At 41.1% G+C, this 19,247-nt stretch overlaps 1 protein-coding gene across 1 annotated transcript in view; it reads left to right on the forward strand.

The window, feature by feature from the left end:
- The window catches only part of LOC124802510 (tRNA (cytosine(34)-C(5))-methyltransferase), an 81,540-nt gene that overhangs the window by 46,177 nt on the left and 16,116 nt on the right, over positions 1-19,247 (forward strand). Inside the window, exons 10-11 of the mRNA XM_047263343.1 lie at positions 13,631-13,870; positions 13,970-14,105. Of these exons, the coding sequence (XP_047119299.1) occupies positions 13,631-13,870; positions 13,970-14,105 (376 nt within the window). The remainder of the gene's footprint in view (positions 1-13,630; positions 13,871-13,969; positions 14,106-19,247) is intronic.

Genomic DNA, 19,247 nt, shown 5'->3' on the forward strand with positions numbered 1-19,247 from the left:
ACTTGTCCAAAAGCATTATGCTGTATAGCATACCTGAAACATCATGGTGAGAGACTTGTATGGGTGTTGCAGTCTGAGATTTTTGTGGTTTGTGGAAGGTGCAATTAAAAGTATACCACCAGTCCAACCTCCAGCTGACTGTCCCAGAATTAACACATAGAGAGGTTCACACCAGTTTCAATGCTCCATCATCAAGCTAACCCTCTAGATGAAGCTGGTTGGTCAATTTTGACCATGTGCACAAGATGGCAGTCATTATGTAGAATGGGCACATTATATGGTGCAGTACCCAGTCATCCCTGTTCAAGTTTGTCTTCTCTCTCTTAGTTCCATACACACTCACATTACTGTCAGAGTGTGTCCTTTATGTGACATCTCTGTGTTTCAACAGGATTTGATACTTAATTATGTAAGTCTTAAACATGCCATCACTGTATTAATAATTTCTCTGGTCTTCCATGTGTGTCGTTACTAGTATACATAGTTTTCTTTGTAATGTATCATTACGTTACATGGTACTGTAGTTAATATATTGTCAGGTGGACCTTCACAAAATGTGAGAAATGCTGTATTACAAAAATACACTTGCTTCTAAATGTAGTATAATTTAAGCACTTGATGGACAAAATGGGATAAAGCTTTAGATCGTGCTGTATGTGACACGGCATTTTTGACTAACTAATTTAGTGTAGTTCTTGATTAAATGAGTGTTTTTGAGATACATCAAGTTTTATTGACATCAAAAGGAGAATTCACTCAAGAAAATGATAAAATTATAAGGAAACAGTCTGGCTGACCAGACCTTATCTTCAGGAGGTGAAATTACAGTGCTGTTAATAGACACATTAAAGGTAGGGGGAAAAAATCGATTACTGCCCTTTTGAACTGTTAAACCCTTTATCAGACTGGAAAGAGGGATATGTTTTGGAAGATTAGAGGGGCAGATCAGAATGAGAGGCCTCCACCACTGATGTGAGGGTGAAGGGATACAAAGATATTGTGAAGTATATCCCTCTTTCCTTCCTGGTGATACACTAACGATTCTGAGAGCAGGGAATAGATTTATGTTTATTTTTTGCCTCTTGAAAGTAAGTACCACCCAGTCACATTGCCTACGTATAATTTCATAGTTTATCAGATATTATTACAGGATGCATATTGAAAATGTATTTGATTCTATGTAGTGATTTTGATAGAGAAATAATGTATATATCACTTTGCTGACATTTCAGGACTGTTGGATATTGCAATTAATTTTTGCTGTTTGCTTGCACAATTTAAGGACATGTGGTGAATGGTTAAGCAGACTACATATCGATAATATTCTTCTCGGGTATGCAGCTGGATCATAACGTCTTCATGACACAATATTTCCACGGTCCAACTGGCCGCCATCTTCAGGTGAGAGCGCTGGTGCACAATCTCGCCGGAACTGACTTCCCAGCGCAAGCGGCAGCCCCTATGTAGGCTGCAGAAGACCCACAACGCGTGCGCGAGAAGGTGCCGTAGCTGCCCTCTAGTGCAGTAAACATGCCGCGCCGCCAGTGGTGGAAAGAGGCGAAATCGAGATATCGCTGTCAAAAATAAAAGAAATTTAAAAAATTTTTATTCCGACGATTGAAACACAGACCGTTGTTTTTTAATGTCAGATAACACCGGGTCCCAAGTCTTAGTTAAAAGATAACCCTTGTCTCTATTAATAAGATTGTCAGATAAACGAATCTCTGTGGATTCTTTTAAAACACAGTCCCAATAGCGAGATGCAGGGGCAACCATTTGTGTCGCATCATATAGCATTCTGTGTCCCTCGGTGAGACAGTGCTCCGCCACTGCGGATTTCTCAGGTTGAAGCAGCCATGTGTGCCGCTGATGCTCAACACATCGGTCCTCAATGGTCCGGATTGTCTGACCAATATAAGCCTTCCCACAGTGGCAGGGGATCTTGTACACACCGGGCTTCTTCAAACCCAAGTCATCCTTAACAGAGCCAAGAAGCGCTCTAATCTTGGCTGGCGGACGAAAAATACTTTTGATATGATATCTTTTTAGAATTCTTCCTATCTTCGAGGAAATGCTCCCAGCAAAAAGCAGAAAAGCCACCGATTTGCAGGTATCTTCTGGCTGTTCAGGCGATGGTCCAAACTGGAAAGCACGACGGATCTGTTTATCTGTATAGCCATTCTGCTTGAACACAACCTTAAGGTGGTCCAATTCTTGTGTCAAGTTTTCTCCATCTGAAATGGCATAAGCTCTTCTCGCCAGCGTCCGCAGGACCCCCGTACGCTGGAATGATGGATGACAGCTAGAAGCATGCAGGTAACGGTCCGTGTGCGTAGGCTTTCGATAAACACTGTGTCCCAGTGTCCCATCATCCTTTCTGTACACCAGAACATCCAGAAACGGAAGCTTTCCATCACTTTCCACCTCCATGGTAAACTTGATGCTAGGATGCAGGGAATTAAAATGATCTAGGAGGCGGTCAAGAGCTTCTCTCACATGAGGCCACACCATAAACGTGTCGTCAACATACCTCCAGAAACAGGTTGGTTTTAAGGACGCCATCTTCAGCGCCATGTCCTCCAAATCTCCCATAAAAAGGTTGACGACTATTGGGGACAATGGGCTCCCCATAGCCACTCCGTCAGTCTGTTCAAAATATTTGTCATTGAATAAAAAGTATGTCGACGTCAGCACGTGGCGACAAAGCCTGGTTGTTTCCTCATCTAGTTTCTCACCAATTAATTGCAAGGATTCTTCCAGAAAAACCCGGGTAAAAAGCGACACGACATCAAAGCTCACAAGCAAATCGCAGGAACTAAGAGACAAAGACTTCAATCTCTGAATAAACACCATAGAATTGGGAATGTGATGTTCGCATTTACCGACGTGAGGGCCAAGAACAGGTGCTAAATACTTGGCTAGATTGTAGGTAGGAGCACCCAAGTTACTCACAATCGGACGAAGCGGGACCCCTTTCTTACGAATCTTGGGTAGGCCGTATAGTCTCGGTGGCACGGCAGCACCAGGACGAAGTTTTTTGAGAACGCCGTCAGGTAAAGAACTCTTCTTCAGCAGTGAAAGCGTCTTCATTTAAATAAAAATGTTTGCTGTACTAATTAAAAAAAAACTCAAGAGATAAAACGAAAGAATCTTAATAAAAAAAAAATTAAAAACAATAGTAAATAAAAATATGTCTGCTTGTGTCTGTATGTGTGGATGGATGTGTGTGTGTGCGAGTGTATACCTGTCCTTTTTTCCCCCTAAGGTAAGTCTTACCGCTCCCGGGATTGGAATGACTCCTTACCCTCTCCCTTAAAACCCACTTCCTTTCGTCTTTCCTTCTCCTTCCCTCTTTCCTGATAAGGCAACAGTTTGTTGCGAAAGCTTGAATTTTGTGTGTATGTTTGTGTTTGTTTGTGTGTCTATCGACCTGCCAGCGCCTTCGTTCGGTAAGTCACCTCATCTTTGTTTTTATATATAGTAAATAAAAAAATTTAAATAAACTTAAGACAGCCATGAAAGAAAACCCACCCACCTCCCCAGGAGTCAGAACTCCCGCACCCTTCACAAGATAGAGATCGTAAGAGATAACATCACAGAGAACGCAGAGAACATGAGGTAGTAGCCAGAATAACCCAGAGAGCATCCCAGAGTGCCCCAGGGTGCTACAACACTAATGCTATATGATGCGACACAAATGGTTGCCCCTGCATCTCGCTATTGGGACTGTGTTTTAAAATAATCCATAGAGATTCGTTTATCTGACAATCTTATTAATAGAGACAAGGGTTATCTTTTAAGTAAGACTTGGGACCTGGTGTTATCTGACATTAAAAAACAACGGTCTGTGTTTCAATCGTCGGAATAAAAACTTTTAAAATTTCTTTTATTTTTGACAGCGATATCTCGATTTCGCCTCTTTCCACCACTGGCGGCGCGGCATGTTTACTGCGCTAAACAGCACCTTCTCACGCACGCGTTGTGGGTCTTCTGCGGCCTATATAGGGGCTGCCGCTTGCGCTGGGAAGTCAGTTCCGGCGAGATTGTGCACCAGCGCTCTCACCTGAAGATGGCGGCCAGTTGGACCACGGAAATATTGTGTCATGAAGACGTTATGATCCGGCTGCATACCCGAGAAGAATATTATCAATTATTACGCTGGGAAAGCCTTCGTAGTCACATCAGAAGCCTCTACGGAGAGGAGATGGTGGAAGTTGTGAAGAAGTTTGATTAACTTCGTAAGAAGAAGGGCAAGGTGCTGAGTGCCCTTGCCTTTTTGCTGAGATGCCGCGATGGAAGAGTAATACCTAAGTTTGCTAGATTTGTGCATTTTATTGATACGAAAACGGCCGACAACATCAAGAAGCATGCCAGTTTCGCCTTAGTCAAGGAGCGCATTCGCTTCACTCGAAGACAACTGGATCTCATATCCAAGGATTTACTTTTCTTGCACTTGGAGTTATCGTCGCTGCTGTCGGATGCATCCTGGGAATGGATGGATAGTTCTTCTTGGGCACTATCAGATTGGACGCATAGGAGCGCCGTCAGGAAACAGTTTTCGAAGTTTCAATGGCTTTGTTCTCAACCTATGATATCTGATGACGACAACCGTCGATGGACAGTGATTAACCTCACGAGTAAAGAACTGGACGACGCTACGCTGTCAGTGTTGGAGAAAGACCTGAATTTTGCCCCTACACCGAGGAATGTGCCTATCACCGAATTCATCTGTGCAGTCGAACAAGCAGTGTCCAACTTTTCGGAGGACCAAGCTGAAGAGATTAGGCAAGAGGTCTCACATACATTGCGGCGGGCGCCGCCTCCACGGAGTAACATCTCCTCTCTCGAAAGGGCAGCCGTCCGGTCCATTAGAGAAGACGAGGATCTGATAGTTCTACCAGCGGACAAAGGAAACGCAACGGTTCGTCTGTCACGTGATGACTATCTGGGAAAGATGGATCTCTTACTTAAGGACTCGGCATACAGAACATTGCAGGATGACCCAACTGAACGGATAAAACGGAAGACGCTTTCACTGCTGAAGAAGAGTTCTTTACCTGACGACGTTCTCAAAAAACTTCGTCCTGGTGCTGCCGTGCCACCGAGACTATACGGCCTACCCAAGATTCATAAGAAAGGGGTCCCGCTTCGTCCGATCGTGAGTAACTTGGGTGCTCCTACCTACAATCTAGCCAAGTATTTAGCATCTGTTCTTGGCCCTCACGTCGGTAAATGCGAACATCACATTCCCAATTCTATGGTGTTTATTCATAGATTGAAGTCCTTGTCTGTTAGTTCCTGTGATTTGCTTGTGAGCTTTGATGTCGTGTCGCTTTTTACCCGGGTTCCTCTGGAAGAATCCTTGCAATTAATTGGTGAGAAACTGGATGAGGAAACAACCAGGCTTTGTCAGTGGTGACGTTGACGTACTTTTTATTCAATGACAAATATTTTGAACAGACTGACGGAGTGGCTATGGGGAGCCCATTGTCCCCAATAGTCGTCAACCTTTTTATGGAAGATTTGGAGGACATGGCGCTGAAGACGGCGTCCTTAAAACCAACCTGTTTCTGGAGGTATGTTGACGACACGTTTATGGTGTGGCCTCATGGGAGAGAAGCTCTTGACCGCCTCCTAGATCATTTTAATTCCCTGCATCCTAGCATCAAGTTTACCATGGAGGTGGAAAGTGATGGAAAGCTTCCGTTTCTGGATGTTCTGGTGTACAGAAAGGATGATGGGACACTGGGACACAGTGTTTATCGAAAGCCTACGCACACGGACCGTTACCTGCATGCTTCTAGCTGTCATCCATCATTCCAGCGTACGGGGGTCCTGCGGACGCTGGCGAGAAGAGCTTATGCCATTTCAGATGGAGAAAACTTGACACAAGAATTGGACCACCTTAAGGTTGTGTTCAAGCAGAATGGCTATACAGATAAACAGATCCGTCGTGCTTTCCAGTTTGGACCATCGCCTGAACAGCCAGAAGATACCTGCAAATCGGTGGCTTTTCTGCTTTTTGCTGGGAGCATTTCCTCGAAGATAGGAAGAATTCTAAAAAGATATCATATCAAAAGTATTTTTCGTCCGCCAGCCAAGATTAGAGCGCTTTTTGGCTGTGTTAAGGATGACTTGGGTTTGAGGAAGCCCGGTGTGTACAAGATCCCCTGCCACTGTGGGAAGGCTTATATTGGTCAGACAATCCGGACCATTGAGGACCGATGTGTTGAGCATCAGCGGCACACATGGCTGCTTCAACCTGAGAAATCCGCAGTGGCGGAGCACTGTCTCACCGAGGGACACAGAATGCTATATGATCTACACAAATGGTTGCCCCTGCATCTCGCTATTGGGACTGTGTTTTAAAAGAATCCACAGAGATTCGTTTATCTGACAATCTTATTAATAGAGACAAGGGTTATCTTTTAAGTAAGATTTGGGACCCGGTGTTATCTGACATTAAAAAACAACGGTCTGTGTTTCAATCGTCGGAATAAAAACTTTTAAAATTTCTTTTATTTTTGACAGCGATATCTCGATTTCGCCTCTTTCCACCTCTGGCGGCGCGACATGTTTACTGCGCTAGAGGGCAGCTACGGCATCTTCTCGTGCACGCGTTGTGGGTATTCTGCGGCCTATATAGGGGCTGCCGCTTGCGCTGGGAAGTCAGTTCCGGCGAGATTGTGCACCAGCGCTCTCACCTGAAGATGGCGGCCAGTTGGACCGTGGAAATATTGTGTCCTGAAGACGTTATGATCTGGCTGCATATCCGAGAAGAATATTATCAATTATTACGCCGGGAAAGCCTTCGTAGTCACATCAGACTACATATCCATAGAACTAACAAAAATGTACGTATGTATGTTCTGCAGCTCTTCTTCAACCACTGGACTGATTTCAACCAAATGTGGTATACATATTGTTTACTGTCTGTAAAGAATTACTGGGGGGTGGGTGGGGGGGAGGGGGGAGGGTGTAGGAACCACCCAACTTTCAATGAGGTGGAGGTGGGGATGAGAAAGCAGAGTAGCCCACGATGCAAGAATACCTGTACTTTAGTTATCCAGTATTTGAGAATGAGGGCACTTAGAAACTTGCAACAAACTCCACACATAATTTCAAAACTTTAAAAAACGTTTTCTAGCTGACCAACCCCACAAAATGATGAACGGAAAAAGGTTGTCATTTACTACATTTTTGCTGTTCTTGTGTAAAACTTTGCACATGATGCATGATGTAATTTATTACTTCTTTACTACTAACTGTAATCATGACAGATGATGCAGACAGTATTCACACATACTTCTGAATGTACCAAAAAGATAACATCACTGTGTGACAGTTCAGGAGATACGTCATCGTAGACACTCAATGTGTGAATAACAACTGCATCACGCAAGCTGCTAAATTTATTACTTCAGTGTTATTAAATCTATTTGCAGTCCTTTTTGCAGGTAGTATCCACATTTGCTGCTGAATGTACCTACAAAAATATGTCATTGTATTACACACAGTTCATGAGATGTTACGTCATATACTGAGATGCGAGAAAAAACCTCACTGTATTCACAACAAATTTTACACCACTGGATGTACCTGCAAAATTATAAGAATGTACAGCTCATAGTTCAGGAGATATGACATGCTAAACATTAAGATACCTGAAAATGAAATTCCAGGGCAAAATTTGCTAGACAGACAGGTGAAATATTTGTGAAAGTACACATGAAGTTTGTTAAATATGTGTGACATATATGATATGTACGTATACAAACAAAGCCACAGGTAAAAAGCTCAGCCTAAACTCCTGGAATGATTTCAATCAAATTTGGTACACACATTATTTACAGTCTGGAAAGAAATACTGTAGGGGTAGAACAACCATCTTCCTATTGGTGTGAGTGACAGAATATGGAGAGAGAGAAGGTGGGACAAGCAGATGGACAGGCAATGATGGGGAAAGAAGAGATAGGCACAAATAGGAGGAGGAGGAGGAGGAGGAGAAGATAGACTGAGATAGTGGGGGGGGGGGGAGGGCAATGGGACAAGAGGGGGAAGAGGAGCAGATAGACAGAGAAGGCAGAGAGATGAGGGAGAAGAAAATGAACAGACAGCGGTGGATAGTGAAATGAACAGAGGAAAGGAAGAGTTGGTGATGGTGGTGGTGGTCAGTGAGAGAGATGGGCAGGAGATGGACAGAGAGGGGTAGAGGAGATGAGCAGGAAGAGGGGCAGGAAGAGGAGGACAGAGAATAGGAGGGTGGAGGAAATGGATAGAGAGAGGGAGGAGTGGAGGTGATAGATGGTGGCAGTGGGGGGGTGGGGGTGGATAGAGAGGGAGAGGGGTGGAGGTGATGGACAGGGGTGATGGATAGAGTGGAGTGAGGGAGCAGTGAAGATGATGTGAACTGGGGCAAGGGTGATGGATGGAGAGAGGAAGGAGGAGAGATGGATAGAGAGAGACAGGTCAAGTAGAATGAGGTAGGAGGTGTATAGAAAGAAGGGGCAGGAGGACATGGACAAAGGGAGAGGGAAGAAGTTGATGGGGAGAGACAGAGAAGGGAGGAGGAGATGGATTAATAGATAAATACCTGGGTAACACAATGTTTCTCAGCTAGTTACGATATAAGAGATTAAATGCTAGCAGAAAACCTACATAAATGTGACGAAAAAATGAGAGACGCTGATATCAACCACAGCTGGTCTCAAATTAAGGAAACAGTAAACAAGGTAGAATCATAAGTTCTGGGCACACAAGAGGCTGGATAAGGTGTGGTTCAATCAAGTGTGGCAGAAAAAAAAGAAGGGATAAGCTTGGCTAGGAAGTGGTGGTTAGAAAATGTTATCAGGAGTCAAAAGGCAGGTGACCATAATAAGAAAGGAAAGTGCAACTATACTAAGTTAGGAGAATTGGAAATATTACAAGGAGCTAGCCATAGAGAAAAGTAAAGAGTAGTAAAGAAAGTAATATAAAAATATAAGAAAAAGGAAACATTTGTTAAAGCCACACAGGGGAAGATCCTCATGATTGACACTGAAGTACAATGACAGTGGGCAGAGTACTTCAAAGAATTTCTAAACTGTGGTGGCCTTATTCAGTCTTTTCTGTGTGACACCACAGACAGTGAAGTAGAGACCCCCAATGAAGAAGAAATAGAGGAAATAATCAAAAACATAAAACAAAGCTTTCAGAGAAGATCAAATTGCCAGAGAGCTAATAAAGAATGGATGACTGGTACTGGTTAAAATAATTACAAAATTATTAAAAAATGTTTGGGAATATGAGAGATTGCACGACACCTGGAAAATAGCCATAGTCTGTGCTATACTAAAACAGAATGTTCATCTGGTATGTGATGTTGCACTGTAATGTAAGCATGTCTACTGAAGAGGGTGATACCAGTTGCAGATTGAATTATAGGGGACTATCAGTGTAATATCACAAGGAACAAATCAACTGTTGATCAGCTTTTACACTCAAGACAGGTAACTGAGTCCCTATTTGAACCTGGCCAGTACTGTTACTTTGACGTTGGAGACGTGTGGATGTGCGTTATCATGGAGCAGAATTACTGCCTATGTAAACAGCCCAGTCCGTTTGCTCTTGATGGACTTAAATAGGCAGTGGAGTGTTTCACAGTCCATGTCACTGTTAATGGTTTTTGTGTGCTTGAGGAATTCAATGAGTATCGTACCTCGCATGTTGAAAAAGATGGTGAGCATCATCTTGCTTACTGAGGGCACAGCTTCGCATTTTTTTGGGAGGTGACGACATGTCCTTTGCATCATATCTCACTATGTTATGCTAAAGTGACATACACAAATTTCAGCTGGTTTGGTTGTTACAACATTTAGCACCTCTTCATGTGAACACTTCGTATAACTGTCAACCAGATGTAGCTCAAATTCAAAAATCAAACAATGGAAAATCCAGGATGGAATGTAACAATACCAGAGAAGGAAAGTTACTACTCACTCACAGATGCTGAGTCGCAATAAGGCACAACCAAAAGATTCACACAATTAAAGCTTTCGTTCTTTAAGGCCTTTATCAGCAGTACACACACACACACACACACACACACACACACACACACACACACACACACGTCCACAGTTTCAGAGAGCTGAAACTACAATGCGAGCAACAGCACCAGTGCATGATGGGAGTGGTGACTGGGTGGGGGTAAGGAGGAGGCTGGGGAGGGGAGAGAGAGGGATAGTATGGTGGGAGTGGCGGACAGTGAAGTGTTGCTGTTTAGATGGAGGGCAGGAGAGAAGGTGTGGAGGGGGGAGGGGGCAAGTAGCGGAAAGGAGAGAAATAAAAGGAATTAAAAGACTGGGTGTGGCGGTGAAATGATGGCTGTGTAGTGCTGGAATGGAAACAGGGAGGGGGCTGGATGGGTGAGGACAGTGACTAACGAAAGTTGAGGCCAGGAGGGTTACGGGAATGTAGGATGTATTGCAGGCAAAGTTCCCACCTGCACAATTCAGAAAAGCTGGTGTTGGTGGGAAGGATCCATTTGGCACAGGCTGTGAAGCAGTGATAGAGATGAGGGATGTCATGTTTGGCAGCGTGTTCAGCAACAGAAAAAAGTGGGCCACTTGTTTTTTGGCCACAGTTTGTTGTTGGCCGTTCATGTGGACAGACAGCTTGTTGCTTGTCATGCCTACATAGAATGCAGCACAGTGGTTGCAGCTTAGCTTGTAAATCACATGACTGGTTTCGCAGGTAGCCCTGCGTTTGATGGGATAGGTGATGTTAGTGACCGGACTGGAGTATGTGTGGTAGGAGGATGTATAGGACAGGTCTTGCATCTAGGTCTATTACAGGGGTCTGAGCCATGAGGTAAGGGATTGGGAGCAGGGGTTGTGTAAGGATGGACGAGTATATTGTGTGGGTTCGGTGGATGGCGGAATACCATGGTAGGAGGGGTGGGAAGGATAGTGGGCAGAACATTTCTCATTTCAGGGTACGATGAGAGGTAATCGAAACCCTGGCAGAGAACGTGATTCAGTTGCTCCAGTCCCAGATGGTACTGAGTTACGAGGGGAATGCTCCTCTGTGGCCGGACTGGGGGACTTTGGGAGGTGGTGGGAGACTGGAAAGATAAGGCACGGGAGATTTGTTTTTGTACAAAGATGGGAGTATAATTACGGTCAGTGAAGGCTTCAGTGAGACCCTCGGTATATTTTGAGAGGGACTACTCGTCACTGCAGATGCGACAACCACGGGTGGCTAGGCTGTATGGAAGGGACTTATTTAATTGTGTGAATATCTTTGTTGTGCATATCGTGACTCAGGATCTCTGCTATATGGTGAGTAGCAACTTTCCTTCTCTAGTATTGTTAAATTCAAAAAAGTATTCTTAGTGGCAGTTAAGCATTTTATACCAAGTAAATTAATAAGAGACAGAGCAAACACATGGAAGTCACAGGGCGACATGTCCGGGCTGCAGACTGGATGCTCAAGCTGCTCCAGCTTGAACTTGCTGGTACACTTTTTCTAACCTTGGAGACATGAAGACGTGCATTATCGTGGAGCAGAATCACTCACTCCGTGAGCAGCTGAGGCCGTTTGCCTGTGGCGGACTTCTGTAGGCTATGGACTGGCTCACAATACACGTCACTGTTAATATTTTTTTCACTGCTTGAGGAACTGAGTGAGTATCACACTTCAGACATTAAAAAAGAAAAACCTTGCCTACTGAGGGCGCACAGCTCTGAATTTTTTAAGGGGAAGTGGTGATGCATGTACATGCACTCAACCACACCAGACACTACAATTGTGCCCCTGATGTTTCTCTAAGTTGTCTCAGAGCGGCATTTGCTAATTTCAACTGCTTTGGTTGTTATGACATTTTATACCTTTTGTTTTGAATACTTCTTATACATTAACAAAAAATGGCGAACAAAATCTGCTAGTCTTAGAGAGCAAGATATAAAGGAATTTGACCACAAGAGGTACCCCCAGTTACAGGGCTGGAGGATATTTAAAAAACCAGGAACTGACCAACCTAAGGTGAAGAAAAGAAGATTCATGTAGACACGACATCTAATTAGGATAGAAGAGGTACGTCTACGTCAGCCATGAATAGCATTCTCAGGATCTGGTGTGCAGAAGGGGCTGTGGAAGGCCACAGACAAGACGGAAGATGGTGTCGACAAGGGTAAAGAGACAATGGGCCTGAGAAAAGGAGGATGGACTATGAAAGCCAGGAACAGAAATTATTGTTGGAGAGATCTAGAGAAGGCATAGACCTATGGTCATTTGGGCCAAAGCAACAATGAAGAAGAAGGTCATTGGACAGAAAACACACATTATTTTAATAGAGTTGCACAAGATAATTTACTGTAATTAGTGTCCTTTGGCAGCTACAACCTATTACCACCTTGGACTGTGTGGAAAAAAAAAATCATGATCTTTTAAGGTGGTCCATTCATGGAGCCAGTTTTCGAGATTGTTAAAAGATGTGACATGTTGTTCAGAAAAGTCATGCTATGTGGACTCAGAAACTAATGGTAATTTTAAGGGGCGATGTGTAATAATATGACAGGTGGGGTAAGACATCCAGTTGAAGTCCTATCAAGGTTTCCTTCATTCAGTTTACAACATATGGTTAGGTATTGTCATGTAGCAGAAAAAACTTTGACATGTGTGTGAGCATATTGAAGGTGTTTGTCTTTAAGAGCCTGATTCAGATTGAGTAATCGTACTTCATAGCATACAGTATTCACCGTTTGGGGGGGCTTTATGGGCGCTCAACATAGAGGTCATCCCCAGTTACAGCAGGTCATGGTATACCACACTGATCAGGATGCATTTGGCCACTCGCCTCAAAATTGTTGTCTTTGAATTAACTAAAACAGTCTCTGTACATTGTTTCTGACATAGTGCGTTCTCCATATGCTTCCAGTAGCAGACAATGATTTTCGACAGCACTTTTCTTGAGATGATAGCAGAAGAGTAACACTTATTGAAATACTGTTTTATAAATACAAAACCTAACATGTTCAAGACACTAAATAGGTATGCTCTGTTCACACTGCCCCAAAGTCATGCACAGATGTGAAAGCCTAATGTTTGTAGCGTTAAACAGGTACAGTGTTACTGCCCACCGTGCTGCACTAGTGCAATTACTGCTCTTTGTCAACAATGAGAATTTTTAATTCCAGCTCCCAATACAATATTTCTTACTCTTTCAAGACTGTTAAAGCCTTATTGTAGGAACTGTTACATCTTCTGTGAGAAATTCCTGTTTATTACATCATGTAGTCAACTGCAGCATGTCTTGTCTATGATACATGTTTATATTGGTACTTTTTTGGCTGTTATTTCTTCAGGTGAAATTGACAATAAAACACAATCTGCAGAAATGAAACTTTTTCAATATAATAATAATTTCCAAACACAGCTACCTACAATAGACAGTGTGATGCAGTGATAATTGTTTTGTAGTGTCAAGCACAGCAGATTTGAAATAGAATTTATAATATTTTTGTGTTGCAGAAACAATCATTTAGGGCACCAAATTGTTGATACATTGTTTTTAATGTAATAGTAATTTATACTTTCTTTGGAAAGAACCTTATTAAGATGATACAGTCATATTTATTTGGCTTCGCAGCATACGCATACTTCCTCACAAACAAGATACTGGAGGTTTCTTTGTGGCGGTTTTGGAGAAGATGCGTCTTTTGCCTTGGGAAGCACCATTGAAACCAAATGATGCAAGTAGTACTGAACCATCTACAGAAAAGAAAGATTCTGCACCAGAACCACAGAGGAAGAGGAGGAGAATGCATGGGTACAAAGAAGATCCATTCATTTTCTTTGATGAAAACGAACCTCTTTGGCCACAGATAAGGTTTGTAATGTTGTCAGTAAATACCTTTTAGTTGTGTATATGTTTTATTTATGCTAATGAAGCAGATACTGTAGACTTCTACAAAATGTTTCTTTACAGGGACTTTTATGACATTGACAAAAATTTACAGCCAACTTGTTTGTTGACAAGATGCAAAGAAGGAAAGAAAAAGAACATATACTTCACATCGCCAGCAGTACGAGATATAGTTTTACATAATGAAAGTAACATTAAGGTGAGTGTAAGTTTTAACAGATTGAATAAGAAATAAATGTTTGCTTAAATCAACTACTAAAAGTCATGTATTTGTGTGTGTTAAGTAAATTGTAAGAAGGCATTTAACAGTTTGTCAGGGCAGGTTATTGTTTGGATATATGTCTGTGTGTGCGGGGGGAGGGGAGGGGGTGTTAGAGAGAGAGAGAGAGAGAGAGAGAGAGAGAGAGAGAGAGAGAGAGAGAGAGAGAGAGAATTTGGAAATAAAATCTAAATTCAAAATATCATATTTGAATCACATTTAAATGCCATATTTATCCGATTATAAGGTTACTTTTTTCCCCAAATTTGTCATTTGAAAAGTATAAGGTCATCTTATATTTGCAGAACAAATTATTGCTGCTGAGGGTATCATTTTTAAACATTGTTTACAAATGATACTCGCATTTAAAGATGCTCAAGATTTCCTGATACGCCGAAACACTCGATACAGTACCATTGTTGATCGAACAATCACGTGACATATGACTCCTGCGGTGCTAGTGTGAGAGATACGCGAGAAACTATGAACTATCCACTACAACACTATTGCTTGCTACAAATTTGACAATTTTGTGACACACTGGAGGAAATAACACTGAAGTCTATCATCTTACAAACTCTTGTTGTATTTGACCAGGTTTTGCAATAAAAGTTCTCATACATACATGAATACCATGTACAAACATTATTGCTGCAGTTTAAGTAAAGGTAACATTCAAAAGTGGAAATATTATCCTTCAAAAAACATTGCTCGATTCGGAACCCGGATCAGTATTTTATTTGAGTATGAGAGATTGTAAGGTGTTCTTGTATTAGAATACCAGCTTTTAATCAGCTTTAGAACATGATGGTAACATTCAGATTAAACAAGAAGGAAAATTAATCCAGAATGAAATGTCTAAGAAACGAAATAAATCTTATTAAACTAATTGTTGTTGCGAGAAGACTCATCGTGGAGGTAGTGAGTGCCACAGGTGTTAGTAGATCATGGGATGAGCGAAAGTTTCTAAATTGAACTGAATCATGATTGCAATCTTTTATTTATATATTAGTTGCTGTTGTTACATATGACTTGTACCGGTGGAGGTATTGCAGTCCATGTTTCACAGTCACTTAAGCACAGCACTGTTGAAGTGTTGGATGGGGAACAGTGATAACAGCTTGGCTGAGAACTACGTGAGTGCGGGGAGGGGAGTAGTGCATCCCTCACTTTTAAACTGCAGTTTGCGTGAAATCATTTGTTGCCGTCGAAATTGAATTGACCTCAAAATTGCACAAGCACTCAACAGTAGTGTTCATTTTTGCTGAAGACAAAAAATGTCTAGATAAGTTGTGGCATGTAAGTAAATAACGGGTCAAGTGCCAAAAAATGAAAATTTGAGTAATAGGTGAAATTCCACTGTAACCACCATTGCCAATAATATGTATTCTGATACAAGCACCAGAACAGCGTGAAACAGTGTTTGCAACTTTCACAGGATGGCAGTCACGTCTAACACCAACATCAATGCTCAAATAATGAGTCATGTGCCCTCTGTTCTCTGTTATTGTCTTGGCACGTACATGTGTGAATTGTTGATAATTGAAGTAGCTCTGCAGTTTGTTTGCAACAATAGGACACTGCTGAAGTAATATTACAGATACATAATACACAATTTTGAAAAATGGAAAGGAAAACTGCACCAAAACGGAGGAAGAAGGGTGAAGGTAGTGCTCAAAGTGAAAGGAAGAAATTACGCAACGAAGGAAAGGAATATTCTCGAAAAGACAGCACTGTTGTTCCAGCTAAAGAGGCTCCCAAGCACCAAGTAGGACTTGATTGCCGTTTTAATTTTTATTACAAGGATTGGAATCTGTGAAAGTTATGTTCTAGTATTTTAATGCATTCAATTTGCTATTGAAACGAAGTTTGTATGGACAAAAGTCATCATTCTTATTATGAGGTTATAGTTAACTACTGGAATGAAATTATTTACTTGCAAATATGTAGGCATGTTGATTTAAACATATTATATATACTGCTTCACTCTTTCAGGTCTCCTTTAAACATAAGTTTAAATGCAGGCACCTTTCATATGACCAGAAACTGAAGTTGTTTAAGGAATTCTACTAAACAAACGATACAGTGAAGCAAAATAACTATGCAGTGTCTCACATACATGTTTGCAAAGTGAAGAGGCGAAGGTCAAAAATATATGATGATAGTAACGAAACTGCGCAGCTGTGTACCGAGAAAGGTGCAGGAAAGCTGGTCATACCCAAGAAGAAAAACATAACTGTGTCTTACACATTGCTTGATGGTGAGGGAGACGTAATAAGAGAATGTAAAGGAACATTTATTGAGGTTCTCGGTTTGACCATAAGAAGAGTTCAGACATTAACACGGTTGAAACAGAGGGGTGAGATTGTATATGAAGAAGAGTGAGGAAATAAGACAAAACACCAGAAATATAAAGAAGATGAAAAGCTGGTTGTTGTTCATATTAACGCCATACCAAGACAAGAAAGCCACTATTCAAGGGAAAAAAAATGGGTGACAAACTTAAATGAAGACCTTACTGTTTATCATTTATTTAAGGAATTTCAAAGGCAGCATGAAGACACTAACCCACATACTGTTTCTATGCAAAAATCTTTAAAGTCAGATTCCCCAAGCTAAAGTTTCATCAGTTGCCAAGTGACACTTGTTCTACATGTGGCCTCCTTAAAGCCAAATTGAGGTGTGATCCCAATAATAAAGACAATAAACTGCAGCTAGAACGCCATCACCAAAAGGCAAGAAAGCTATAGATTCCATGAAAACTGACACAATCGAGAGTCAGGGGCATAACTCAGAAGTATGTACAGCTGCAATGGATTTGGAAAAAAGTGTTTTTTCTTCCTTCATTAAGACACAGTGAACAGCTCTCAAATTAAAACTTTTGGTTGATAATCAAACATGTTTCTCTGGCATGAGGCTGTATGTGACAGGGAATGAAATTGCTTCCTATGTCCACAAAGCTTTTATATTGACACTTACTTGTAAAAAGAAACTAATAATGTGGAGTCATAACTGCTGTGGACAAAACAAAAACAAGATAATGATGTTTCTGTGAGTTTATCTTACAGCGAAGGGTTACTTTACGGAAATAGAACACGAGTTTTTGGTGAAAGGACACTCTTTTATGTCTTGTGATTGTGATTTTGCTCACATTGAGAAATGAAAGAGGCTAGCTGTGTTTGAAGTTACAAAAGATTTAGTTCGTCTCATCACTGAAGTTATGCACACCATACCATTTCTAGTGACTATTATTCAAGAAACAGATTTTTACAACTTTAAGTCAGCTGCTGAAAAATATATGAATGTCACCAATGTGCATATTTCAAAAGCACAATGGATCAGACTGACTGCTGAACAGCCCGGGGTACTGCAAGTTTGGTCAGCTCTTAGTGAAATTGAAGAGTTCAAGGAATATTACATCTTGAAGAGAAATGTGAAGCCTTCTGATCTCAACACGTGCAGCTGGAAACACTACACTGGGAATGTAGGCTGTCTGAAGAAAAGAGAAGGGATTAAGCTAAAATGATACCATTTGTAAAAGAGGAGAATAAGTGGTTTTATGAGAAACTTGCGAAATGAGTGAAAATGGACACGGTGGCACTTGTATCGTTATTTATGTTAAACCCATTTCAAACAGACCATTTCGTTTTTTTCATATTTTGTATCATTTTGTTCTTAAATCCATTTAAATAGAATAAAACCCCACATGTGTTTGTATAGTGATCTCCAACTTTTATGTTGCTTTTGTTTAAGTGCTATACACAATTTGTTGACTATCTGTAAATCAGTTTTTTGGCGCTTGGCCTGTTATTTGCTTACATGTCACAGTTACCTTTGACATATTTACACGTTTCATGCTGCAATGTTGTTGATGCTCACCGACATTTATGATGGGACCGAGAAGCGGTGAGTCAGTTGCTGGTTCTACATAGCGGATAAAAGAGTGATGGGCAGATAGTGTGTTTATTCTAACATTCTCACATCAGTATAGAAGTGATATCCAATATGTGTTAGGGTAAAAACAGCTGTGACCTCAGGTCCCACGGTTACTACAACCTCAGAAATTGCAACATATTTGGAAGAAACAGCCAAATATTGGTGACGAAGAAGATGTGAATGTCATAGTTGTGCTGTTAGAATGGTAATCAAAAATAGTGATACCACAGATAACAGGGTTAGTAAGCGAAAAATGTGGGAAAGAAAACCGTCTGCAAATTAATGTAAGAGACTTATTTTTGTGAATAGGACAGTTACTACTCACCATATAGCAGGCATGCTGAGTCACAGATAGGCACAATAAAAAGACTGTCACAAATATAGCTTTCGGCCAGTAAGGCCTTCATCAAAATTAGATGACAGAGACACACGTATACACTCGCTCAAACACAAGTGTGTGTGTGTGTGTGTGTGTGTGTGTGTGTGTGTGTGTGTGTGTGTGTGTGGTTTTGGTGAAGACCTTACTGGCCAAAAACTGTATTTGTGATAGTCTTTTTATTGTGCCTATCTGTGACTCAGCTTCTCCGATATATGATGAGTAGCAACTTTCCTTTTCGTAATATTGTTACATTCGATCCTGGATTTTCAATTGTTCGTTTTATTTTTGTTTATTTTATGTCTCCTCTTATTATCAGAACTGTGGACAATCAATAAAAGGTATAAATTTAGAATTGGTATGATGTTAACTTTTTAGGAAGATACTTTGTCAGTAAAACTGTTTGCAATTTTGTTTAGTTAGAATGTGTTAACAAGCCTCTTGAAAAAATGTTGTTTTATAATCAGGATGATCTTATATTGGAGTAAATATGGTACAGCAAATAGTAAGAATTCTCATAAATAATTTATACACGCAGGGAGAGCTCACTAATGTGTACTTTTATTTATCTTCATGGGTCTGTTGATTGAAAAAAGGTGGTTCTCAGATTTGGTGCATGTGGTTACTTGGAGATTGGATGGCCCAGATAATTTTTCAGAACAGATGACTAGGCTTTTGTGCTGTAAATATCACAATCATTTTCAATACAGAATTAGGTATTTGAAGTTGGTTTTTGAAATATCTAGAAAATTACAAATTGAATTAAAAAT

This window comes from Schistocerca piceifrons, chromosome 6 (assembly GCF_021461385.2).
Source record: "Schistocerca piceifrons isolate TAMUIC-IGC-003096 chromosome 6, iqSchPice1.1, whole genome shotgun sequence".
Classification (NCBI taxonomy): Eukaryota; Metazoa; Arthropoda; class Insecta; order Orthoptera; family Acrididae; genus Schistocerca; species Schistocerca piceifrons.